Source organism: Fusarium redolens (assembly GCF_020744475.1).
Source record: "Fusarium redolens strain MPI-CAGE-AT-0023 chromosome Unknown BKA55scaffold_6, whole genome shotgun sequence".
In the NCBI taxonomy this organism is placed as follows: Eukaryota; Fungi; Ascomycota; class Sordariomycetes; order Hypocreales; family Nectriaceae; genus Fusarium; species Fusarium redolens.
In genome coordinates this window covers 1,034,352-1,058,558 of record NW_025763669.1, presented here as the reverse complement: position 1 = coordinate 1,058,558, position 24,207 = coordinate 1,034,352, and the positions used below count along the sequence as shown (strand labels likewise).

The 24,207-nt window shown below is 49.1% G+C and overlaps 7 protein-coding genes across 7 annotated transcripts; 3 read left to right on the top strand and 4 right to left on the bottom strand.

Moving 5' to 3' along the window:
- Window positions 1–73: 73 nt before the first annotated feature.
- BKA55DRAFT_564052 (Not1 N-terminal domain, CCR4-Not complex component-domain-containing protein) lies at window positions 74–2,797 on the bottom strand. Its single transcript, XM_046192454.1, has 4 exons — window positions 2,170–2,797; window positions 1,038–2,103; window positions 479–986; window positions 74–427 (listed from the first exon to the last, which is right to left on the bottom strand). The coding sequence occupies exons 1-4, from the start codon at window positions 2,422–2,424 to the stop codon at window positions 367–369; spliced, it is 1,890 nt and encodes a 629-aa protein (XP_046050988.1). The 5' UTR covers window positions 2,425–2,797; the 3' UTR covers window positions 74–366.
- A 373-nt stretch (window positions 2,798–3,170) lies between these two features.
- On the top strand, window positions 3,171–4,351 carry BKA55DRAFT_564048 (D-Tyr tRNAtyr deacylase-like domain-containing protein). Its single transcript, XM_046192453.1, has 5 exons — window positions 3,171–3,440; window positions 3,511–3,689; window positions 3,757–3,799; window positions 3,865–4,058; window positions 4,124–4,351. Exons 1-5 carry the CDS (start codon window positions 3,434–3,436, stop codon window positions 4,160–4,162), a joined length of 462 nt encoding a protein of 153 aa, XP_046050987.1. The 5' UTR covers window positions 3,171–3,433; the 3' UTR covers window positions 4,163–4,351.
- A 1,168-nt stretch (window positions 4,352–5,519) lies between these two features.
- On the top strand, window positions 5,520–7,113 carry BKA55DRAFT_315927 (cyclophilin-like domain-containing protein). The gene is made up of 2 exons (XM_046185663.1): window positions 5,520–6,201; window positions 6,259–7,113. Exons 1-2 carry the CDS (start codon window positions 5,844–5,846, stop codon window positions 7,017–7,019), a joined length of 1,119 nt encoding a protein of 372 aa, XP_046050986.1. The 5' UTR covers window positions 5,520–5,843; the 3' UTR covers window positions 7,020–7,113.
- A 722-nt stretch (window positions 7,114–7,835) lies between these two features.
- BKA55DRAFT_508540 (uncharacterized protein) lies at window positions 7,836–11,543 on the bottom strand (the record flags this gene model as incomplete). Its single annotated transcript, XM_046187444.1, has 1 exon — window positions 7,836–11,543. The coding sequence occupies one exon, from the start codon at window positions 11,541–11,543 to the stop codon at window positions 7,836–7,838; it is 3,708 nt and encodes a 1,235-aa protein (XP_046050985.1).
- A 4,452-nt stretch (window positions 11,544–15,995) lies between these two features.
- Window positions 15,996–17,186, bottom strand: BKA55DRAFT_508986 (uncharacterized protein; the record flags this gene model as incomplete). Its single annotated transcript, XM_046187489.1, has 1 exon — window positions 15,996–17,186. One exon carries the CDS (start codon window positions 17,184–17,186, stop codon window positions 15,996–15,998), a length of 1,191 nt encoding a protein of 396 aa, XP_046050984.1.
- Window positions 17,187–19,743: 2,557 nt separating this feature from the next.
- Window positions 19,744–20,685, top strand: BKA55DRAFT_564027 (mitochondrial ribosomal protein subunit L20-domain-containing protein). The gene has a single exon (XM_046192452.1). It carries the CDS (start codon window positions 19,918–19,920, stop codon window positions 20,536–20,538), a length of 621 nt encoding a protein of 206 aa, XP_046050983.1. The 5' UTR covers window positions 19,744–19,917; the 3' UTR covers window positions 20,539–20,685.
- Window positions 20,686–20,950: 265 nt separating this feature from the next.
- BKA55DRAFT_688431 (uncharacterized protein) lies at window positions 20,951–22,627 on the bottom strand (the record flags this gene model as incomplete). The annotated part of the gene is made up of 4 exons (XM_046199209.1): window positions 20,951–21,512; window positions 21,565–21,797; window positions 21,867–22,158; window positions 22,308–22,627. The coding sequence occupies 4 exons, from the start codon at window positions 22,625–22,627 to the stop codon at window positions 20,951–20,953; spliced, it is 1,407 nt and encodes a 468-aa protein (XP_046050982.1).
- Window positions 22,628–24,207: the final 1,580 nt, after the last annotated feature.

Sequence of the window (24,207 nt, the reverse complement as noted above, 5' to 3'; positions counted from 1 at the left end):
TTGACCATGGATTTAATGAGGCAAACAAGCCACACACATTTTGACCAGATACTTCAACAGAATAGTCGTCCAGGGCGACAGTGCCCTGCACTCGAAAGGTTCGTATTCATATCTCAAACAATGAGGCTGATAACGCCCCGTGTAGCATGTTGCATATTTACCTGTTCCAGAAAGCACATCAAAAGCAAATGATGAAAGCAAGATGAGGTTGCCGCTCAAGTCCTTTCTTACTCCCTCTGTGCTCTTGATAGGCCCTCTCCAAGAGTTTACAAAACCAAGGTGCGTCCAACCTAAACCCATAGCTCCGTCCCATATTTCTCATACACGGCCAATGGACTTGAATGTCCAGTGGAGAAGCACCGTTGATTAGACCTCATCTTCAAGGAACTTGTAGACAAACTTGAAGTCAGCCTTGCGTCGATTCATCCTGCACATTCATGTCAGCACGCCTCACTTTGGCATTCTTGAGTCCACTTACCATGTGCTCTCGTAGTCGAAAAATCGATATGTGCCTTGCTCAAAATCTTCAGTGATGTTCTTAGGCTCCTCATGTCTTTGAAACCAAGTCTGATACTGCTTATGGAATCGCCAACTTTGATCTTTCAGAGCCTTGGCTGCCATGTACTGTTGGGCAGTACCCTGCTTATAGTAGAATACGTAGAACAGAGTGTCAGGGTCCATACGGGAGTACAACCGCGGGTCATCGAAGATAGCGAGTGGCTCGCGGGGAAAACCTGACCCTGTTGGGGGTACCGGCTGGTCGGGTCGGTATGATCGTGGAACATCGGCATCCACAATATCGGGGCAGCTGGCCTGGCTGGCAGTCATCATGCGCAGAGCTGATGGCGCAGATGGAGGATATAGCCGCTTTCTCGACGTCTCGTATGTATCAACAAGATCCTGTAACGACGCTGGCAAGTGGTAGATGCATTCTTCCTCTTCCTCGGTCTGCTTGACACCGTTGGCTGTACCATTTGTTCGTGGAGCTACATCAAAGTCAGTTATTCAAGTCATACAAAGTTGCCTTACACACATACTCTTTGAAGATGGAGCAGCCTCGGGGACTGCCGCTTGTTTTCCAGCAGCCTTTGATCGCTTGGACTGTTTCGTGGTGACAGGCACAGGCACAGGCACAGGGGCTGGTGCAGGTACAGGTTCTGGTTCGGAGGGAGCAGGAGCTGGCGTGGGCTGCTTGGACTCTGGTTGTTGAGAAGCGGGCTGGGCAGAGGATGTCGCAGGAGAGTTGGTCGCACTGCTTCGGGCTTGCGGCAATGGAGATATGCTTGATGATGCGGCACCAGGCGGCGGAGGTAACGGAGCGATACCAACGTTGTTCTTATCGCTCGCGGCGGCGGCAGCGGCTGCTGATGCGTACTTGAGTCCTTCTCCTGCAGGCCTTGTAGGTACTGATGCAGGCTTCATAGCCGGTGTACCCGAATTGCTATTGCTAATGGTTGGTAACGGAGCATGGAGTGTCGCGAGTGCAGGTAAAGGTGACTTTGTCTGGGAAGATGTCCTCCGTACTGGGTCAGCCTCTTTCTGCGCCTTTCTCGTCAGTGTCTTTGGCAAGTCAGTGTCGGTCGTAATGTCCTCTTGCACAGATTGCGCATCCAGGGAAGAGTTCTTCTCGTTATCCGCACCCATGCCGTAGGTACCTTCCTCGTCCTCAAGGTCGAGCTCCTCATACATCTCCTCATCTTCCATAAAGTCTTCGTTCATGCCATCCGACACATAATATCGAATGCTCTCTTCCAGGTCGGTCACTTGCTCGGGCTCAACTCCGCCATTCTCCAAGGATCTCCTGATAAGTTCCAGCTTCCCCTGGTGCCACTTATGTCGTTCGATAATGCGTTCGATTTCGGCGATGCGTTCGGCCTTGGCGGTGTTGTTCTTGCCCTTCTTCATGGTCGCTTGTATCGATTCGCCCTCTGCCTCGAGTGTCTCAATCTGCTGCTCCAGCTCGTCGACCATACTGCTTAAGAATTCGCTGGCTTCAACCTTTGCCTGCTCCTTGGGATCGAGCTTAGCGGCAGCTGACAGACCTTCCTTGGAGTATGCTTTCGTCTTCATGGCCTTCTCCACGGCCTTGAACTTTTCCATTTGCTAAAACCCGATATAACCGTCAATAAAATACTGGATGGCTTTCCGTTGTCAGTGGCGGGGACCAACCGTCTCGATCAGCTTGCGATTCTCCAGCAAGGGAGCCTTGTCCTTGATGTCGTTGCTGGCGGCCCATGTTTTGATTTGATCCCTCAGTCGCTGGAGCTTCTTGATCTCGCGTTTCAGGTTATCTTCTAGCTTGTCCTTCTGGGCAGGATTACTCGATTGTTCGATCTTTTCGTAAATAGCTTCGAATTCGGCCACGCCCTCGGAGACCTTTTTGAAGCACTTGTCGACCTCTTGGGCCAGTTTCCTCGCCGCCATTATGAGTAGAAAAATGCAGCCACTCGGGGCGCAGTGTCTAGTCGCTCGTATGGATCTTCTCGTTCGACTGTTGTTGTCGATTCAGTTGTTGTGCGTCTCTGCCAGCACCGATCAGGAAGATGTGGCAGCGCAGGGAAGGGTTATTATGATATAACGGCGCGTCGCGGGAGCAATCCGATAGTCGTCGTTAATTATAATAGGGTGATAATACAGTGTCCGTCGTCCTGAGCGTCAATGCCGGGAGCCGATGGTAGATGAGATGTGGTTGCTAGAAGTAAGGCTGGCGAGCACTGATTTGGTGGTTAAGGTTAGTTCAAGGTGGGAGGTGCAGCCATCCAATGAGGCCAAAGAACCGCGGTGTCGTGATTGGCTGAGGGGCCGCGGTTCACTGGGGCGAGGCGCGGTTAGCTGCTGAAACGTGTTGCAGTGGAAATTGAGGGTTGAACATGCATCTACAGGCTTGAAAAGGCTGTAATAGTTGGAGATGATTAGTCAATCTGTAACAATAATGGCATTTCTGTGTAATCTTAAATTGCAAGCCAAATAGTGGTACAAATTTCAGGGTATTGCAATATTGTGGGATGCACTCAATGACGTGGTTTTTTTCGCTAAGCGTCTAGGTACCTTGCTGGCAATTAAGTGCCCTGCCTCAGTGCATAGTAGTTTAGGCCATGGGCCATACCTAGATAGTCCAGTTTGGAACTCAATCACAACTGACGCCAGTATCATATCATAAATATTGAAAACTCTAGGGAAAATTCTAAACTTGGTGGCTTTCAATCCATATAAGCCTATTCGTTTAATAGTTTTTGTGTTTTACTACATAGTATCATAAAAAATTCTAATCTTGATTGTCTTTGTCTGCTGTGATACACGGTAAATCGGGACCGATGCCGATCCGGCTACGGAGTAATGTCTACATACAAAGACCTTGACTCAAGCCAGTCAAAACAGTCTGATATCTCACTCAACTTGCATCTCCAGTCACAAAAACTTACACATCACAAATATGAAGGGTACGTGCAGTACAGAGTAATCACCGACACAAAGACAAATGAAACATAAGCTCACCAACAACTCAAACAGTCATATTGCAGCGTGTCCTGTCGGCGTCCGTCACAGTCGACAAGGAGATGATCTCTTCCATCGGCAAGGGCGTCCTGGCCTTTGCAGCCGTAGCCCCCGGGGACACGGAGAAAGAGGCTGATCTGATGGCGGCCAAGGTTCTGAGGATGAAGCTGTGGGATGACGAAGAGGGCGGCAAGGTAAGGAGATAAAGAGGCTGGGCCGATAATTTCATTTGTGGTTTCAAATCTGACAGGCTTTCTCAAGTGGAAGAAGAGCGTCAGCGACATTGGCGGCGAGGTTCTCTGCGGTGAGTTTTCTCTTCTCCCCGGCCGGTCGTGTGAGGGTAGCAGCAGTGGCTGAGACCAGATACAGTGTCGCAGTTTACGCTGCTGGCTAGCACAAAGAAGGGAGCCAAGCCTGACTTTCACGGTGCTGCCAACCCGGAGGAAGCACGTCGGCTATACCATTACTTTGTGCAGAAGGTCAGGGCGGGTTACATGGAGGAGAGAGTCAAGGATGGACAGTTCCAGGCCATGATGGAGGTTGCTCTCGTCAACGACGGGCCGGTAAGTGGTGAAAGCCTTCTTTTCTACATTGGAGGGGTCTGTGCTAACCACGGGATACATCATAGGTTACTCTGGAATTGAAGAACGGCGCCAAGACGGAATAGAGACGGTGAGTGGCTGTTATAGAAATGTGAAGTATAGGGAGATAGGCTATTTGAAGATAGACGGACGGGTAGACAAAAGAGAAGCGAAGTGATTATATTACATTGACGGATCTGCTATAGGTTCGGTAATAGAGACATGTTTCGAAATCAGCCCTGGCGTCTATAATCAACATGATATGATTTTGAAGAGTTCAGCTTGTCTGACAAATTGTGTTGCAGCACACAACCTGATAGGATCAATTGTCGACGGGACTGTATCCGAAAGTGCAATTATCTTACAGCAAACAACAGCCAACACAGCCATTTTCATGTATTGTCAGTTTCTAATTGGATGCATTAGCGGATGGGCTGCATCATGTGCTGTGCAACCGAGGGCTGAAGTGAAGTGAAAGTTCCGTGTTTGTGGTAAAAAGAAGCAATTCAGAGGTGGTCAAAGCGAAAAGTGTCTCTCCTCTCTAACAGGGATCCAATATAGGCCAGGGTTGAACGGGGGAGTTTGATCCGGGCGATTAAATCGGATTGGTCGTCGATTTCTTGCATCGGGATATCCCTAGTAGACGCTACAGTAGGTGAGATGGATGTTGTGCGTTGGTTGGTGGGTATGAGTTGGCGGGCAATAGTTGAGTAGGATATAGAAGGTGAGATTTGATCAGTAATAAGACCAGTAAGTGTTTTTGATAATTTGTGTAACCATTGCCAATCATGATTCACTCTCCTTTTGATATCGGCACTCGTTGACTCGGATTACAATGCCCTGAAGGCGTTATTGCAAGGAGGCTTAAGCCATCTTGACCCCTGTCTCTCTCATGAAATATCCCCCCTCCCCCGCCTTAATGAGAGTTTTCTCTTTTCTCACTTTTTGTTGATTAGATTGCAAGAGAGACAATTTGGTCATAGTCATGCAGTTATCATTACACAAATTACCATGTGTCCTCTTTAATTGAAACACAACTACAATTGCTGCATGACAAGCCACGTATCTGACCCTCAACTGCAGGGCGAGGTTGAGCCTCACTGCAGACCAGTATCTGTTTGGGCTTCAAAGTTCTCGGCTGAACCTGTCTCGTTTCAGTTGATGATGTTTGTTGTTTTTTATTGTAATCAACTGATTAGTTATGGTATCTAGTTTGCCCGTCTTATCTCTTTTGCTCATCACCGGTGTAGGAAAAAGAAAAGACACCCCGCATACGCAATTGTCTTTTGGTTATGATATTCACATCCATGCTTGGCTTGGTCCGAGGGATATCGGAAATGTACCTTGTCTGCGAGTGAATCATCAAGCATGATCTGATTGAGTCAATTGCATGAACGGATAGCCTACCTACAGTAGCCTTTTGTATAGATATATAGGTAGTGATGTTCCCGGTAATAAAGTACTATTACCTATTCAGCTGTCATTATATAGGTATCCTTACTTGGACTACCCACTTATAAGCGGCACGATCTTCGGGCTCACTTGCATCGCGACTTTTCCTCAATTGGCAGGGTAGCTCCCCTCTTCTGTTCCCTTCTGTTTGCTTCTGCTCCTCCAACTGGCAACACCCAAATAAACCCCCACACTGTGATCCCGTCTTACTCTTCAATTCTCTCAAGCAATAAACCTCACATCTTCTCTCTTCCAGCGCCTTGATTTAATCTCCTTTCCTTCTCCTCACCCAATCTATCCTCACAACCCATCGCAATGGCTACCGAAGGCAACTCCCCCGCGCGACCCCGCGTCTACTTCGATATCTCGCTCGGCGGCAAGCCCGTCGGCCGTATCACCATGGAACTTTATGCCGACCTTGTCCCTAAGACCGCTGAGAACTTCCGTGCTCTCTGCACCGGTGAGAAGGGCATCGGCAAGTCGGGAAAGCCCCTGCACTACAAGGGCTCCATCTTCCATCGCGTCATCAAGCAGTTCATGATCCAAGGTGGTGATTTTACCGCTGGTGATGGCACCGGCGGAGAGTCTATCTATGGCAACAAGTTTGACGATGAAGCTTTCCCCATGAAGCATGAGAAGCCTTTCCTCTTGTCCATGGCCAATGCTGGTCCCAGTAAGTTCTATGATGCTCCTCAATTCGGGTCATGACGCTGACGAATTACCCCGCCAGACACCAACGGCTCCCAGTTCTTCATAACCACCGTTCCTACCCCTCACCTCGACGGCAAGCATGTCGTCTTCGGAGAGGTCCTTAACGGCAAGTCCGTCGTTCGACAAATCGAGAACCTTACCACCCAGTCCGGCGACCGCCCCGCAAAGGAGGCTCTCATTGCCGACTGCGGCGAGCTCAAGGGTGACGCCGCCGTCGCTGCCGACGTGAAGCAGCCCGACGCCCTTGGCGACCCCTACGAGGACTTCCCGGAAGACTGCACCGACACTCTCGACGCCGTCGCCGTCGTCAAGATCGCCAAGGCCTGCAAGGAGTACGGCAACACTGCCTTCAAGTCGGGCAACTATTCTCTCGGTCTCGATAAGTACCAGAAGGGTCTGCGCTATATCAACGAGGACCCTGAGCTTGAGGACCAACCCCAGTCCATCAAGGACGAGCTCCAGGCTCTGCGCTTCTCCCTCAACAATAATTCGGCCCTTTTGAACATCAAACTGGAGGCCTGGGACGACGCTGCTCGCTCCGCTTCTGCTGCCCTTGACGTCCAAGGTGTTAAGGACGCCGACCGCGCAAAGGCTTTCTACCGTCGTGGCCTTGCCAACATCCGCCTCAAGGACGAGGAGGCTGCTCTGCGTGACTTGAGCGAGGCTAATACTCTTGCGCCTAACGATAGCGCTGTCACCCGAGAGCTCAACGCAGTCCGAACCAAGGCTGCTGCTCGCGCCGCCAAGGAGAAGGCTGCCTATAAGAAGTTCTTCGCCTAAGCGGCTGCAGAGAAACCGCAGCGCAAAATAGAGAGCGTCATTTTACTCATTATGAGCGGGATAGAACGCCAGTTGTATTTGAAAATTATAGCCATGTTTCATATGGAATCAGGGCGGAGGACATGGTCAGTCTTTTTGTAACATAACCCATGCGAGGGAAAAGCGGGTTACTTAGGAGTCGGCGCTGAATGAGATACCATCTAATTGCAAATATTGCAATACTCTATAAAGGGATGACGCATCATGGACATCAGCTTTGTGATTGGCTGACTGTGGCCATTTTCCAGTTCCCATACATGCTTCGTAAGTCATACAAGGTGTCCACGCATACATCATATATGGCTTCAGTGAAAAGGGGATAATTCTAATTATGTTTTGAGTTTCTGGGGGGAAATTGATGGATCATATGTCTTCCTTTCCTCCAGAGTTTATATGTCTATTGGTCATGCCGAGCATGAAGGGTACCTCGGACCAAAAGCCTTCTCCTAGGTAACTTTCGATGAAAATAGAGATAAATAAAAACAAAGAAGTAAACAAATCCAGATAAACAGAATACAACCAGTGAACCGAGATGTACCCAACCGTCTGCTATGCGAGCACGAAGAAATGGCCCGCCATTTCCAAGATCCGTGATAGTAATGACAAAAGGAAGAAACAAGTATAAATAAGGAGAGTGTGAGAAAAGATGAAAGTGGTATTTCAAAGAAGTTGTATTGTTCATTCAATCATGAATAACTAGGTCTCCCATCTAGTCATCAAAAGGTATATAAAATGTGTATATGTATAGTATAGATGGATATAAATGGCTTTTCTTCTTCACTTAAAATGCTTCGAAGAATCTTTTCCCTCAGGACTCTCACCGCGACCAACTATGCGCGTGATACCGCTGAGGATCGTACGTCCAACACGGCCGTTTTTAGACTTGACAGTGTTGCTCGCACTCGCACTTCCACCTGTGCTTGCATGTCGCTGCTTTCGATGTTCCCAGCCTTCTTTGTGGTGGTGATGGTGACGACGGCGCTCTTTGCTTCGTCTTCGGTTGCGTATTGTGTTGTCGTCGTTGACTTCGCTGCCTGAGCTTCCGGGCGTGGGTTCGTAGACGTCGTTCCATGCTGTTGAGGAGCCACCGTAGGAGATGGAGAGCGATTCGATCAGTGATGCTTGTTCGATGGACTCGGCGATGTCTTCTGTAGTGGCGCAGGTTGCTGTTTCACTGGCACGCTCAGATTCCACCTTGGCGAGACAGGCGTCGGCGCGTTGTTGTAAAGCGAAGCAGACGTCGTTGAATGCAAGAAGCTCTTGATCCACCTCCTCTTTCTTGTCGTCAACCGGCCTAGCGTCCACCCATAGCTTAACAAGACTCGCCAAGTTTCTCGTGTCGTCAATCAAGTATGGAAGGCTGGGGAAACCCTCCTTGGAAGTAGGACTTAGCCGGCCGAGAATAGTGACTGGTGTGCTGTAGCCGGCAGGAACAAAATTGGCGTTGCGGTCCGCTGGAATACTGCACACTTGGTCGATGTAGTCACGAACAGACTGCCGCTGCACATTGAGGAATCGGTTCATCGGCTCCATCCACTCCTCTCGCTTTCCAAAGTTGGACAAGTTCGCTAGCTTTTGTAGTGCTTTTGCGATAAGTGTGAATGTTCGTTGGGCATAAGGTCGAGGGTGGTCGCGTAGAAGATTGAAAAGCTTGGGCGATAGAATAGCTGGACAGATGAAGCGGAGAAACAAGAAACCAGAGACAGAGGTATATGTGACAGTACGCAAGAAGTCTCCGTAGCGATCTTCAGCAACTGCCCGGATATACTTGAGGATATGTCTTAGCTCTGGCGGTAATCGGTTGGCTGAGTTGGCAATGCACTTCCACACCTCGGTGGTGTAGTGGATGAGCACAGTCCAGTGTTGGTCGAGATCCGATTCGTGGGGAATCTTGCTGGGGTCGACTTCGCAGTCGGGGTTGATCTCATTAATCTCAAACAGCTTCTCCTGTAAGATCTCCTCTAGATACTCTTTGCCCAAGCGGCGCATGTGAAATTCGAGCGATTGTGTAAGTAGAGAGTTGCCTCGAAAGAGTAGGTTTGCTTCCCCAGCAAGTGACTTGCTCATATCTCGAACAATGAGTTCACGATCAGTTGCAGCGTCAATAGAATCGTTGGACTTTAGCCGGCTGCTGAATCGATATTTCTTCATGGTGGTCTGATTTCCAATGCCATCAATCTCATCTTCAACCAATGCCATGAGCCATTCGCTGGCGGAACCCGACACTTGGAAAATATTGAGGAATAGTTCTGCCAATCGACGTAGCTGTCCGGGTAGAACCGCTGATACCTGGTTCGTCAATCCTGCTGGGAATCGGTGTAATAAGTCCGTGAGAGGTTGGTATTCCTTCGACAAAAGCACAACATGTTCATCGTGATTTACTTTGACCAGCATCTGTCCAACTGACTGGTGCTTCTCGTCGAATATCTGAAGCCATTGCTCGCTGTCCTTTCCGCGGTCCAGTTGGTCGAGAGAAATGTCGACGGCACCAACCACAAACTCCTGCAGATTACGTGTCCGAGGCAGTCCAACGGATGCTTGGAGAAGATTACTCGAGCTGTCCAAGTTTCCTTCCACTCTCTTCAACACGATGGATAATAATGGCGTGGTTGGCGGTAGATCAGTGAACTCGCACTCCTCTCTCCAAAAGGGGTTCTTAGTGGCTGTCTTCGTTGTTGTTCGTGCTCTCACTTCGCCATCTAAAATAACTTCTGCAAGATAGTTTCCAATCAAGGGATCGGGCTCCGGTCGTCCGGGTCGTTCTGGAATTGTCGGCTCAGTTCCTCCACCACCGCTCGGCCTAGCCTTAATCTTGGCTTCAGTAACCCTGACGCTGATAGTCTTTTCAAGCCGGAAAACTTCGCCCTCATACTCTGATTCAATATCCTCTAGTTCCACAATTTGTGATGTGTTGGGGTCGTCAAGGCGGTATATGTCGGGTACCGCAAATGCTCGGAGTAGACATAGCCAAACTTCAAAATGAACTCTGCTGTCGAGTGCCAAGTAAACAGGTCGGAAGATAGAGAGGTGAGTGGATGTCGAAGAATAGATGGGAAATATGGCGATGCAGTATTCCTCGTCCAGTACTGTACGGTCAAGTTGTTGAACTGCACATCGGGAGAGCTGTGAAAGGTCGATAATGGAAAGAACCGTAACATCATTCTCTGTCATGAGCTTGAACTCGCCGCTGTCCTGGAGAATGCAGGAAACTCTCCTCCAGGATGTCGTAGGTGATCGAAGGTCTCTCGTTGACGGTCTCTTGACAATCGCCCTTGGTGAAACAGCTAAGCCCTTGTCCCAAAGCATCACCTTGCCGACCTTGATAATATTCGTAGGTTTGTTCTTCTCTTGTGACCAACCATGTCTCTTGAGTTCCGGCCTCATCGGCGTCACCTGGTTGGCTGGCTTTCCATTGGCAAGCTTAATACCCGTTGGGCGTAATTGCTGCCAGCATAGTAAAGCTGCCAGCCACAAATCGAACTCTTCTGTCACCAAAGGACATATTAGAATTTCCACTGGAGGTGACAGGCACACCAACTCCAAACATTCCTTGGTTAGTTCGGGATAATCGACAGGGAGGACCCTGCAGCCGCGCAGATCAGAAACAAGAGGGATATGAAAGGGTCCATTTTGTCCCGAGTCAAACATGAGACAGCCCTTCTCCTCTTCAATATAAGCTACGCCACTATGCCAAGGACCGCCCGTTTCGCCTTGATATTCGATCTCGCCACGCATTCGACCGCATAGAGTTCTCATAAGAAGCAGGACCTTGTTTGCGTCATCAGTAGCTATAGGTAATGGAAGTGAGTCGACGGTAGGTGGTGGAGAAATGAGAGGTGAGGTAGGTCTGGACGATTGTCGCTTCATAAGTCTTCTTGACTTTTTGTCTTTCGTTGGTACTAATGATTCTCGCCCCGTTATCACAGCGTGATGTAGTGAGTCTAATGAGCTGAGCTGTGGCCTTAGCTCATCTGAAGGATGCAATGACCCCGATGAGCTCACACTGCCAACCCGGTGTCGTTCTGATGTCGGCGGTGGTACACTTCTTTGTGCCAGCATAGATGTATCCATCGTGCGCGTCCTTGGCCGGAGGCTGCCGCTCGTATGCCGTAAATGTTGTCTCGGAGGGCTAGATTCGCTGCTCTCGTACGACTCGCTGAAAACTTCGTTGAAAACCATGCCTTGTCTTCTTGTAGGGCCCGGAGGTATAGTCCGGGGCGAACTCTGCTGTGAAGAAGCACCTCTTTGGGACTGTTGAGACTCAGCAGTCACACTGACAGTTGGAGGCTCGACGGGATCGGGTGTGACAGCGCGAACGGTGGAGGTGGCATTTATCAGTGTATGGCGAAAGGCTGACCGCAGGTTGGATGCGCTGGAGCGCTCCATCTTTGGGTCCCGGGGTAGGTTGAGGTCGGAGGTGGAGGCCTGGTTCCAGGATGTGGTATCACTGGAGGTGCCAGATCGTGAGTGGTCTTGTTCGTCCATGTTTGGCGGTCGCAAGCCTAAGCCATTGTGTGTCCACGTCCACATACAAGCGCCAGTTCCGCATTGAGGAGAGAGAAAGCAATAGCAGTTGTTTTTTTGTGAATAGGTCGGTGCTTTGGTGATTGATTGACGGGTGGAGGCGTCGAGGGCTTTCTTTGTTGGAGACTAGTCAAGGGAGGGGATTATCGATGTGATCGGTTCGATTATGGTGACCTCAGCAAATAATCGTTTGAATATGACGGTCGATTGTAACAAGATAGTGCGACTATCTTTGTTATCGTCAGATGTTGTATCTGATTGTTGAGATGAGGGATCTCTCACAAATCAGTCAGTGACTGGTTGCGGGGAGAGGGCTTGTTAGTCTAGAGTCTGGGCGAGAATCGCAATGGAAGCTGGGAGGGGAACACACCTACAGTACTACACAGCAGCTGTACCAGTACAAGTCCACTACAATTGGATTGGGTATGCACTAATCGACCCGATAAAAAAATGAAGTAGAAACCAAGAGTAGGAATAATCCAATAGAGGAATAAGTAGAAAATAGGATGTAAATGGGATGACGATAAGCGTAGGTGCGCTCAGACAATGGGCTCTGTTCTCTCTCTCGTCGGTTGTTTTAGAACAAGAATCGAATTGCGGTGAGTTCAATTATGCTGCTTATAGAAGCAAGACAAGTTAGACAAGGCCAAGGTCGAGACAAGACGAGACAATGGCGGGAATTGGAAGAGAAATTAACAAGGCTAAATTCGAGTTAAACGTTGCCACACACGCAACACAGCTCAACTCAGCGACACACTCACTTTAAGTTAGTGAACGCCTCTTCTCTGTGTCTTCTGTAAATCAAGCACCTACACAGAAGAACCAATGACTTTGCCTGTCCTTAAGCTCAGGCTTAAGCGCAACTGGCCCTTGTTTCTCCAACCACCCTTGACGCTGTCTGTCCCAGACTTGACTTGACTTACCTGTAGGGGTCTTGAAAGGGTTTGACAGGATGAAAACAGCCCGGGTCTGCCTTGCTTCAGTGATATTAGAAAGGAATACGTATTTTGCAACTGCCGGAAGTTTAAACCATAATATCGTGAGATAACATCAGGGTTCTGCTTTTTTTCTCTCCGGTTTGCATATGGGCACATTTTGTAATCAAGTCGATTGACCTGCTTCTTCTGTCTTGGATCCGGCTTCGAGAAGCGGGGGATAACTAGGGACGGTTTTTGCTGCCGATCACAGCGCAGAATGGAACGCCATGCAGCCTTTTCGGCTTTAGTATTCGGGCGAGGGATCATGTCCAATCGTTTACTTTGTAAGAGATGCCGAGACAAGACGGGTTGTGGCGATAACTACCTACCTACCTAACTCTCTGAAGATATCTCAACTGCTGACGAGTCTGTCTGTGGCTTGTCTCAACTACACAATGCATAGACCTCTTCAAGTTCCTTTCATTCCTTTTTTCCAGAATCTCAGACTCAGACCCGACGCAGTGGGGGAAGCAGCAGGGTCTCCCTGACAGATGTGCCCTGCAAGTTGGATCCCACTCTAAGACCTGGCCTTGTCCCGGGCACGCAACGCAGCACGCAACAGTGGAGGACAAGTGTGGAGTTGGTTGATGGAAGAGAGCGGATCTCTTTGATAGAGAGTTACAATGCTAAAATAGGAAGTGGTCTAATTCCCTTACCGTGATTGTATGATTACAATATCAGGACATATGATGTACGTATGTATCTATCTATGGAAAGCAATAGTCAACTGAGATATTACTAGTATTGAGGCCGCCGGATATCTTCTGAGTGATCCGGTTCTCATTTCAGAAACCTTGTTGTCCTCAAAGTTTCTTTGTATCATGCACTGAGACTCTGTCCAACATCAGAATGGAACCATGGACCCGTCAGACTGGTTATGAGTTGTCCATCTGATAAACCCACAATCCAACACCAACAGCATCACACAGCGTCACATCAAATTCCCTGCTCTCAAGTTTCATCCCAAGTCGTCCAGCGTTTCCAGTGTTTCCATCAAATCCCGGACAATCACCCTGTCCTGCCGAGCCAGGATCTTCAGATGCTTTCCTCCCTCCCCAAAAGAGGTCATTTTTCGGATGAGCTTTTCCAGTCAAGGTTTTTCTTGCGATTGTGCAAGTAACCCTTATCCTGGCTACAGACCCGCTAGCTGGGGGCAGGGCTTCAGATGATTAATGATAGTCGATCCAATCTCAACGTTCGTTAGGTTTTCGTGGAGAGAGCTAACAGTGAATGACTCGAGCTGATGATGATTCTCGGTGTCAAGATGCAGAAAAGAGTGCCTCAAAGACACGCGGGACAGGGAATCTGAGTTCCTAGCATGACAAGGCGTCAGCCATAATGCGGCCATAACATGGGAATAGTCAGAATGTCACCCAGCAAGTATCAGCCTTCGCCCGCAACGACGGGCTGATATCCCACGCACTTAGCATCAACGAAACTCAAACCTGAGCGCCGCTAGTCCAAGAACTCTCGCGGAACTAGCTTCCTAGCACGAGAATTCATCACATCTCCCATTAAAGACAATCTCTGAGTGGTTCAGGGGTACGAGATCTGCAATCAAAAGCATGCTGGGGGTGATGACAGCCAAAAGCAAGATCAAGCTGACAAAACCCTCAGTCTAACGGATAAACTCCAATGAGATGATGGGAATTCATGTTCCTGGCATTATCGTAGAGAAACCAAGATTTGAGGCCTGCCTTACCCACATAGACATCTCCTCTTGTGACCAACGGGTCTTGGCAAGGCTAAGGAACCCCCAAGGTCTCCTCAAAAGCAAGTAAGGCCGTCAAAGCGTTCTCCATGGTGTATCTCCGTTCACGATAGTTACCTACTTACTCCTCTTTTCTCCTGAAAATCTTATCCGGATAATGTCTATGGTATCGGGAATAACTGATGTTGGGTTGTCGTTCAAACCCCTGAGCTTACGATGCAACGCCCGCTGCTGATATTGAGCATATGTAGGAAAGATATGCATAGAACATGAGGCTGTTGATTCTAACAGCACTGGGTTCGCTGTCCCGTCCCGCTGGCGTGGGACGATCCCACGTGTGGCATCTAGAAAAACTCTCATCTCCATATTCTTTGTTTTTGTTAATGTCTACTCCGTAGGTTCTGAGATGAATCTTACGTGTCATCGGACAGCCCTGTCTTTTGAGTCTGTGCTATTTCTTCTCCATGAGTCACCGATGTTACCATGTATCTAATCCATTGATACAAACCTCGCTTACACGAAAGACGCATCTTACCTCCAAGGCAATTGTTTCTTTTTCAACGTCAGTCAGGGGTCGAGTTGATTGTGTCGACGTGTTCCAGCGTGAGAGAACCATTTTCGAATGCCGGGAACCAATCATTCGACAATATCATGGTTCTTAACTTTAAAACTTGCCTGACATGTCCCCATTTGTGACCTCCTTTGACCCCGGGTAATCAAGCACAGTCCATCTCTCGACCTAACCCAAGATTCTTTCGAAACATCAGCTCACAAAGTGCAATAATTCAGGCTACACAAGTTTCCGAATCACACCGCTTCTATTAATGAGTGCCTATTTGACGAGCCTAGATGTGTTTCCATGCATAGCCTTCTTAGGGCTTCGTCATGATATTATATCCTTGTCTCATGTGGTGCCACGCAATCGATCGAAGTGATTTATTTCAAAATAGGAAGTGTTCTAATCTTCCAAGATATACGACTGTCGATCAGGATCTAGAATTGACATGTTGGTTCTTGAGGCCAGCAATAGGTTACATATCATATTCTAGAAACTTATGGCACTGCTCATGAGACGAAAGCCCCACTATGCTGAAGACTATGATTTCACCAAGGGAGCTACAGACTTCTTCATCATGGTCCACAACAGCTGCAGTCATCGTTTCAGAACTTCCTCATGCCAAGAAAGGTCATATTCGTGTTCATCCTGTGTAGCAAGAATCCCTTGATCGCCAACAAACGCGGTAGTAGTTACACATAACATGCTAATATGCCGTCTTCCTTCTCTCAACGTCTGGTGTTCAAACTTTCCATGACTATGACACAACATCATGATTCACCACGTCCCTTACCCGCAAGAAATCACCCAGGCGAAAGTGAAACGAACAAAATATGTTGAATACGGAACTACCAATTTGGGCAGTTTCTTTGTATTTTCTCGCGTCAGAAAAGAAGACGAAAAAGACCAAGAAAGCATGATATGTGCATGGTGCCTGTATCGCGCAAAGTCTCGACGCCTGGTAAAAACTCTCTCTTCCAACTCCCATTGCCAGATCCCAGTATCCTCGTTCTCAATCCCTCCCAAAAATGTCGATCCCCATGGGGCATCGTAGTCGAATTGAATAAAAGTGAACTAAAATCACCAAATTGTAAAAAATATTGCATTTGCTGTGTGGATATCATCGTTTCCTTCTTGAATAGCGTACTCCTGTCGTGCTGAAAATGCAATTAACGAAGGTGAGTTCCCTCAATTGGGCTTGCAGGGCCGCTGCGAACATGGCTCAGATCACTGCTGCCGGTTCGTCGTAGGGCCTGGCTCATTGTCTCGATGTTCAGATCACCCCCTGAAGGGTTGAGTTTGAGGTTGTTTGTGCTTGTTGGGCTACCTAGGGGTCTTCGAGTTGGACTCAACTCGATACCCTTCATGCTGCCAGGGTTGCTTGTGGGAGGGCTTGTCTCGGGTCCTTGGCTCGACACGGGTGATCGAATGGGCGAAGGCGAACGGTTGACCGCTGCTGGGAGAGACGTAAGCCCTGCAAGATGGATGCTGTCGCGGGAGCTCGCAACACCCGAGAGAGGGTTGTGTTCAGCCTGTACAACGTCGGCAAACGAAATGAATGATAACCGGCGGACATCGGAAGAATCCAAGGAACCGTAGTTGGAAGCGTTGTCGGCCGACACAGCCTCTCGGTCAGCAAAGGAAGCGAGCTCGGCTGCCCACTCGCTGGCTCCAAGGTCGTACGAGGGAAGAACATTGCTGGCTCCTGTAACTGTCACAGCGGCGGGTTGATGCGAGCTGTGAGTTACAATCTCGACTGTGTCAGGGTCAAGCTTTTCGTTCGTGATGGCCTCGGACGCATCGTCAAGGACGGGAGGAATATAGTTTTCGGTCTGAATATGTGTTGGGATGGCTGGAGAGTTGGGCTTGAGCACAGTGCTATCCTGGACATCACGCTCAAAGATCTGTGACGTGGCTGGCGAAGAAAGTCGTGGAGAGCCGGTGAAGCCGTGGCCTGGAGATGAGGGAAGGGCAAAGCTCTGCTCGCCAGTAGGAGGCCATGATGGCTGGTTCGAGGACAGCTTGGAAGCATCTCGAGATAGAGGTGGGCTGGCAGGGTTGGAGTTCGCGTTGGAAGGAGTTTGTGACTCAGAACGAGATCCGGGTTGGGCTTCAGGCTTGGAGTCGTTTGTGTCGGGTTTGGAGTCAGACTTCGTAAGCGCTGAGGGCTTCTTCTTGCCGAGTCCGAACAAGCTACGCATCTTGCTCTTTCCGTCCTTCTTTGTATCTTCTCTTTGATCTGTCTCGTTGTTGAAATCGCTGGCTCGAGGGGTTGAGTCACCTAACCGCTGGTCATCGACCGACTCGGGGTTGGCAAAACGGTCATCACGAGTGATGGGGGCAGCTTCTGCGAGACTCATGTTGACAGATGAGCCCAGATGTTGAGGGTTCGAGGTTAGGCGTTGCCAACGGTTTTTGTTGATAAACTATATACGGAGAACGTTTGCAGATGCAAAAGATTGTATGGGACTGCTCAATAAGGTTGAGTCAGTAACGAAAGTCGTGGAATGCAGGTCTATGTCAAGTGGGAGGAGCAACGACGGATGACAGACAGGCAGGGGAGATATTTAAGTAGCGGGCGTGAGGTATCGGATGAGAAAGTCGGGAAGAGAAGAAAAAAACAAAGTCAGATGTGATGTGACGTTGTGGAATTGAGACTTTGAGTTTGACTTTGGTCGATGTTCCGCTGCCCTTTGGATGGGAGAAACATTGAATATTGGATTAGATAGAGCACCTCATGGAACTTACCTAGGTATTTCTGCCCTGTAAAACAGTCCGTAGCTCCCGGTACAATACTGGGGACTCCGTAAACAAAGACCCGCAACGGCCAGCGCTAACTCTTAGGGACCTGCTAATCGCGGCAATGCCGTTGTCCGCTTGACGCCGTCTCGGTCTGAGGGTCTGCGTGATGCACTTGAGTTTTTGTGGCTGATGAGAGTGGTCGAGACAATGATTCCAAGATTTGGTCGATGCTGAATGAGTTGAGGAGAGACAAAAAGAGTCGGAGATAGATTGTAGATAAGTTAGGTACAATGCACGGCAGGGCAGAGCGGGCTGAGACTTTGGGCGCGCTATGGCTATGGCTGGAGCGTATTCGTAGGTGCCAAGGGAGGGAGAGAGCTCTGCCTGAAGGCGTAAGTCCAGGTGCGGGTACGAAGACAATAAACTAAAATAAGTTTATTGCTTTTGTCGGATGTCGCTCGCCTCGTTGCCCGTTAAAGGTAATTGCAAGGGTTATTTCGAGATGGATCTTCTATTTATTGTCTGCCGAAATGAACAATGAAAGGGAGGCAAAAGTCAGAACTCGAGAAGAGGGGATGGATGAGATGGGATGAGCTTCGAAGGGTTAAAAAAGTAAATGGAATTGATAATGATTGGGGGGGCTGACGGCGGCGTAGGTGGCTTACAATTCGTTTTAGAGGTCAAGTCAAGCTTCAACTTTTTACAAGATCAGCGCACTTTGATCAAGGCACGGGACCAACTGTAGGCGGGATGATTGCACTATCCAGGGCATTTATGGGGCAATTTATGTGAGTCGCACAGATGAAAGCCTCCACCGTCTGCAGGGACGAGAGATTTAATTCTATGGATCCAATGTAAACGATGGAAGATGGGAAATGGTTTTGACCACGGGACCTTTGCCAACTTGGCCAACGGACGATGGACGAGAGAGGCATTATTAGCAAAACCTGCTTGAAACGGCAGACATCGAGATGCCATGCCGTAAATGCGATACAAGGGCCCGAGACTGTGACCACTTTTTAGTATCTCGTCCTCCCAGATGCTCTCTCTGTTGGGTCTCTATGTTGTGATCCTACATTTAATGTTACGTCTGTCTAGTATCGTGCAGCACCAATCCATCCATATGCATGCACTCGACATGGGACTCTCGTCAATGCAAGTCAGGCACCAGAGCCTGTATCCAAGGGACTTTCTCCCAATAATACCAAGGTCAGCCCTGTGCTGCCTATCTCAGATGCTGAGGGACTGATCCGATGGGTTCAAAATATCCCTTCACCTTGAGATGACATGATATTGCTCTCGCTCTCTCCCTCGTACAGTCACAGCCTTGATAACATGTGATGCTATATCAGCCTTCATCACTCCATTTCCCCTTCAGCCTGCAGCTCTATACAGCGCTCTGCCTTGGAACGGTCGGTTGGGTGTCCATGGTCACCAAGTTGGTCACCTCTTATCACATCCCATTGCTGTCAATCACCAACCTGGCTACAGCCCCGCTACCAACATGGACCTCGTGACGACTCCTTCAGGGCACTTTCTTCATCTTGCCCTGGCGGAACAGGCTAATAAGGGATAAAGATCCGCGCGTATCTGCATCAGAATGATGACCAACGAGGGAGAAGAAGACAAAGTCTGCCCTGCTTTATCCAACGTTGATTGCTTTTTGGTTCCAAACGTCAACAACACCAAAAACCCAATCTGAGATGCATCATTGGGCTTCCAATTCAGCCCTGTTTTGGCTACTCTAAGCTCTGACAGGCCCCATGTGCCGACCCCGTTGACCCCTTTTTCCCTGTTATAATTTGCCACTGATAAGGGTGACTGATAGATCTTCCACAATTTCTCCAGTTTCTCTAGAATTTTCTGTAGATCTCCATGACCATGAAGAAATGAAACAAGGGACTCGTCAGCTTGAAGTTTCATCTCATTGTACTTACTGTATGTAAGTGGGAGTTAATAGCCACGAGGGGTCAATGTTGAGGGGCATTCCTCCTGGTGAGGGGCCGACGTCATCAGCTTACAGGTATGGAGCTAACTGCGAAGAGAGCTGGGAGGAAGATCATCGGCCAGTCCATAAGGTACCATGTGACTTTGTAGCTGATATAAACACGTGACTTAAACCATTAGGTAAGATGCCTTAGGTAAGCGTAGCTGTGAGTGGCAGAAACTTCAGATCTTCGACTTCAGGTGGTTTGCAGGGTCCAGCAGTAACCACACGATACGCCAATTGCCGCGGCCAATCGCCTTCAACCCGGTACTCGAGGTCCATACAAAGTCGAATCAGACCTCAGGTCACCTTTACATCTATTTCCTCGTCACGGGATCCTCGACGACAAACTATCGGTCACAATGGAGTTTCGAAGCCTCGTCCGGCCAGCCGCCAGGCTATTCAGCCCTCGTGCTGCCCTTCCTATCGTTCCTTGCCGTGGCCACAAGACAACAAGCCGAACAAAACGCTCTTTGAAGATTGCTCCTCACGAGTCCTTCCTCCCCGACCGAAAGGCAGCTTTCCCCGCCTCCGACTCCATTATCTACAACCCTCCTTCTTCCGAGGCCTCTCCTCTTCACACACCTTTCATCTTCCTCCCACATAACGATCCTCGCCGTGCCGCTCTCACACGAATGCGACACACCCCCGGCTCTCCTCTGGAACCTATCGCACCCGGCAAACTTGCCCCAAAGATGGACTATCCTCGCCGCAATCCTGTATACAACCTCAAGGCTGAGGATATCAGGGAGATGAAGCGACTAAGGGCAGACGACCCCGTTACATGGAGTGTAAATAAGCTGGCTGAAAAGTTTGGCTGCTCGCCTATTTTCGTCAAGATGGCTGCCCCTGCACCCAAGACACATGTTGAGGGTCTTAAGCGCAAGCAGGAGAGGAGGGAATCACGATGGGGTGCTATCCGAACCGCTGCGAGAGAGGACCGCAAGAGGAGGACAGAAATGCTGTACCGTGGCGAGTTGTAAGGAGTTTATTCTCCGGTGTGTCGGTGTGGCACAGTCTATCAGACTTGTACAAACATAGAAAATCGTCTGGATCTTGTGTAGGATTATGATGATAGGGAATGAAGTGAAATGCGAATAGTATTGATTTCGGCCCAATGGGAGGGCAAAAATTCTGTATAATTGCCAAATACCAAAAACTCCCTCAATACAATAGCCTCTTGTATTCATGACCCCTGTCTCCATATGTCTCATGTATCATGAATAGTGTATGCCAACGAGTTTATGACATTCGATGACCAACAGGTCTCCAATTGTGTCCCATATGTACCCCTTGTTCCAGATAGCAAACAATTAAAGCTAACCCAAGACGTCGATACACACCTATATATGAACATTCGTGAAATCAACCAAGGAAAACTATACGAAGCAACTTTTAATCCAACTTCATCTCAGTCGATCTAGTAGTCGACGTTGATGTGCGACGGCTTCCTCCAGCACTTGAAGATGATGAAGAGGGTGGCTCATTCAAGAGATCCTTTTCACCAGGGATCACACGGTTACACCAACCGCACCACGAACGACGTTCTCCTCTAACCTCTCGGCCGAGGATACGGCTGCCACTGGTACGTTCATCATCCCACTCAGGAACACAATGGCCAACACGCACCATGCGGACACGCTTGCGCTTCACAACGCCGCCAATGCCCTCGATCTCATGACGAAGGTACCCGGGGCCGAGGGACGGCGACGGTGTACGCTCATGTGTAAGACGGAGCTGGTCAATGAGTGCATCAACCGGAGCTTGTTGCGGGGCCGGGGCCGGGGCGACATTGCCGTCCCGGGCGTCTTCGGCGTCGCAGTCTACTTGATGCTCGACTTCTTTGGCGGCGCAGCAATCTGCTTCGCGGCCGCAGACGACGCCACGGACGCCCTCGCCAATGCCTGTTCCAAGACCGCCGAGGACCTCACCGTATTGGTTTCGCCAGCGCCAGATACTAAGCCATCTGGTCAGTAAGAGAGTAAGTTTGCTTGGGAATTGGCACATACCGCTGGTAGTCATGATCTGCGGCACGAATGCTTCGCCCACATGGCTGACAGAGCCAAACGCCCTCGTCGGCGCACTTACAGACGTCTCGCGACACCAACTCAGATGACAGTGGTACATCTGGATCTACAGGAGCTTTGATAAGAGTGGCTATAGGTGCGTGAACACAAGGTTTGCAGAGTCTTCTATGCCTCTCCTTAAGGGCGACGGAAGCCGGTGGCTTGATGGCGCAGTTCTGCAGAGTTCATGGTCAGTAACACGCGATTGGGCCAAAACTCGGCAGCTCGCAGATCGCTGTACATACCCGGCATATCACATCGCCGCATCTACGGCACTCGCCAACCATATCGCGAGCGCAGTCGCCTGATTTGCCATTGTAACTGCGCCCATCTTCCATGTAGAACCAATTGCCAGCGCGAGCGCGGTAACGAAAGGTTTCGGAGCCATCAACGGGGACTTCTTCATTTCGGCAGTGGAGGGTAGAGTTGAGTAGAGTAGTACGGTACTGAATGAGGCCATGATGGATGAGACGACAGGTACGTGAAAGAGCGTCGAGGGTATTAAGATCGATAGAAGATGCAATGGCTTCGACGACACTATGTGGAGGGTCAGCGAGAGTTGTCATGACATGTCAAATTCGGTATTAAACGACGCAGCAGATATCATGATGAAGGCCAACAGCTTCATCCACGAATCACTTTAAACATTGGGACTGAAAATTGATTTAAGAAGGGTTTGCACTCACGGATAACACTGAAAGGCGTTGGTAATAGGCGCCTGAAAGGTAGAAGAGTCCATGGTGCCTAGCGGCTCTGGGTTATACAATGAATGAGGCCAAGGTCCATTCCGGCTGTTGGCAGACAACAACTGGAGCTTCCTGAGAAGAAGAAGATGCTGATCCTTTTGAGAAAGCTCGCTCTGTTGGGGGTCGTCATGATGAAGAGGACCAGGAGGCGGAATGGGCGGCACGACCTCATGATGAGCGGCACGAGGATCGTTGACGGTAAAGCCGCCAGGGCCCGCTCCAACATCCTCATCATCCTCCAAATCCACAAAACGCGCCATGGCTGAATTGGTCTTTCTTTTGTTTCTTTTACTAGTGACTTGCGTCTTGGCACATAAAAAACAGTAGGTACAGTGTGAGCCACGATCCCCAGGATCTGATAAGCAGAGGGGATGGGAGGGGGGTATCAAATTTCGGGGGCTCGAGTCAGTAAGAGGGGGGTCCGAGAATGATAGACCGGATGTTGGAGGCCGGAAGAGGGCCCGGGATGCGGAACTTTGACTGATCGGGGGCTAGACACGGCAGAGAAAGGTATGCAAGAAGAGAGAGTAGGTATGAAAAGAGAAGGTGATGTTTAGTTACAGAATAGGATTAATGTTGTCTGCAGGGGAATTGGAAACTGGAACTGGAACTGGAACTGGAACTGGGGCTATGATGAGTGAGAAAGAAGTGGGTTATGTTATGTTATCGATGTTACGAACGGAGGCCGGGAGTTGATGAAGCGGGGAGACGAAGCGGGACGAAAGAATCACGGAGGTAAAAAGAAGAATGAGTTATGATACGAGCTTAGGAGCAGCCATTGAAACTGCAGAACAGAGTCGCTCTCAGTGGATCTGAGCAGAAGATCGTGAGTGAGATTGAAGAAATGGAATGTGAGTGAGTAAACGAATGAGTGAGTGAAGAGTGGCAGTGAGATCGATTGCATCAATGAGATTCGTCAATGATACGTCAGTCACTTGATACCAGCCACAGCTCGACCAGACTCAAATCAAGTTAGATAACGACCCCAAACTAGTATATCTACGGTAAAGTCCAGGACCAATTCCTGAAGCTTGTCAGAATTGCCAAGAATAGCATAAACAAACCCAAAGTCCCTCGAGTTCAGAGCCGATTCAAACCTATCATGGAAGCGAGTCTTGTCTCGTCTGCCCCTCTTTGTTCCTGAAAGCTCAAGTGGATCTAGTGCTGTCAACTTTTTTACCGATGTAAACATCCATGCATAATACTTATGGTATAATCCGGCGGTGACGGCTATGTCGTGCTGAGCTGCAATGTAATACTATTACACCGAATAAACAAACGAATACAAAAATACCACTCGCTCTTTATGGAACTTGTGCAATGTCACGAGGGTACCCCACGTGTTTTTTTTTACCTGTCATGAGACGAGAAGATTTCACTTGTTTGCATCATGGCAATCATGCAGGGGTTCACCATTCAGTTCCCAACAACGCATCTCGTTACGTACAACAACGATATTTTCTAGAAAAATACACAGGTTTAGCCTGAGCTTCATTGCAATGTGCGAGCAGAAAATTGCGACACGGCTGTTTAGATCGTTCCGGTGTCGGGGGCCATGACAATCTCATCTTATCAATCTAATCTCCTCTGCGGCTTACCCCATACCATCATGATTTAGAGACCTATTGGGTATAGTTGGGCGGAGTTGTTTGACAAAGAGATATTCGGAAATAAAGAGGAGTTGTTCTTTTCTCGATCTGAGTTATTTCTTTTGCATTGTGCGTGTAAGTAGAAGGTTACGGCGTCATATACCCCGAGTAATGGAAGTGTCGTTAGTATCACGCAACTCTCGTCGCGCTATTGCCACTCTTTTGGCATAAAAAGATCTGAAATGTCGCCC

What these genes read in the sequence shown, in the direction of transcription:
- BKA55DRAFT_564052 (XM_046192454.1), bottom strand. Translation starts at nt 2,424, where the DNA reads ATGGCGGCGAGGAAACTGGCCCAAGAGGTCGACAAGTGCTTCAAAAAG. An exon ending in ATCGCAAGCTGATCGAGACG is followed by an intron (nt 2,104 to 2,169) that starts GTTGGTCCCCGC and finishes ATCGGGTTTTAG; the next exon opens with CAAATGGAAAAGTTCAAGGC. An exon ending in GGCTGCTCCATCTTCAAAGA is followed by an intron (nt 987 to 1,037) that starts GTATGTGTGTAA and finishes ACTTTGATGTAG; the next exon opens with CTCCACGAACAAATGGTACA.
- BKA55DRAFT_564048 (XM_046192453.1), top strand. An exon ending in ATGACGAAGAGGGCGGCAAG is followed by an intron (nt 3,690 to 3,756) that starts GTAAGGAGATAA and finishes GGCTTTCTCAAG; the next exon opens with TGGAAGAAGAGCGTCAGCGA. An exon ending in TGGCGGCGAGGTTCTCTGCG is followed by an intron (nt 3,800 to 3,864) that starts GTGAGTTTTCTC and finishes GACCAGATACAG; the next exon opens with TGTCGCAGTTTACGCTGCTG.
- BKA55DRAFT_315927 (XM_046185663.1), top strand. Translation starts at nt 5,844, where the DNA reads ATGGCTACCGAAGGCAACTCCCCCGCGCGACCCCGCGTCTACTTCGAT. An exon ending in CATGGCCAATGCTGGTCCCA is followed by an intron (nt 6,202 to 6,258) that starts GTAAGTTCTATG and finishes TTACCCCGCCAG; the next exon opens with ACACCAACGGCTCCCAGTTC.
- BKA55DRAFT_564027 (XM_046192452.1), top strand. Translation starts at nt 19,918, where the DNA reads ATGGAGTTTCGAAGCCTCGTCCGGCCAGCCGCCAGGCTATTCAGCCCT.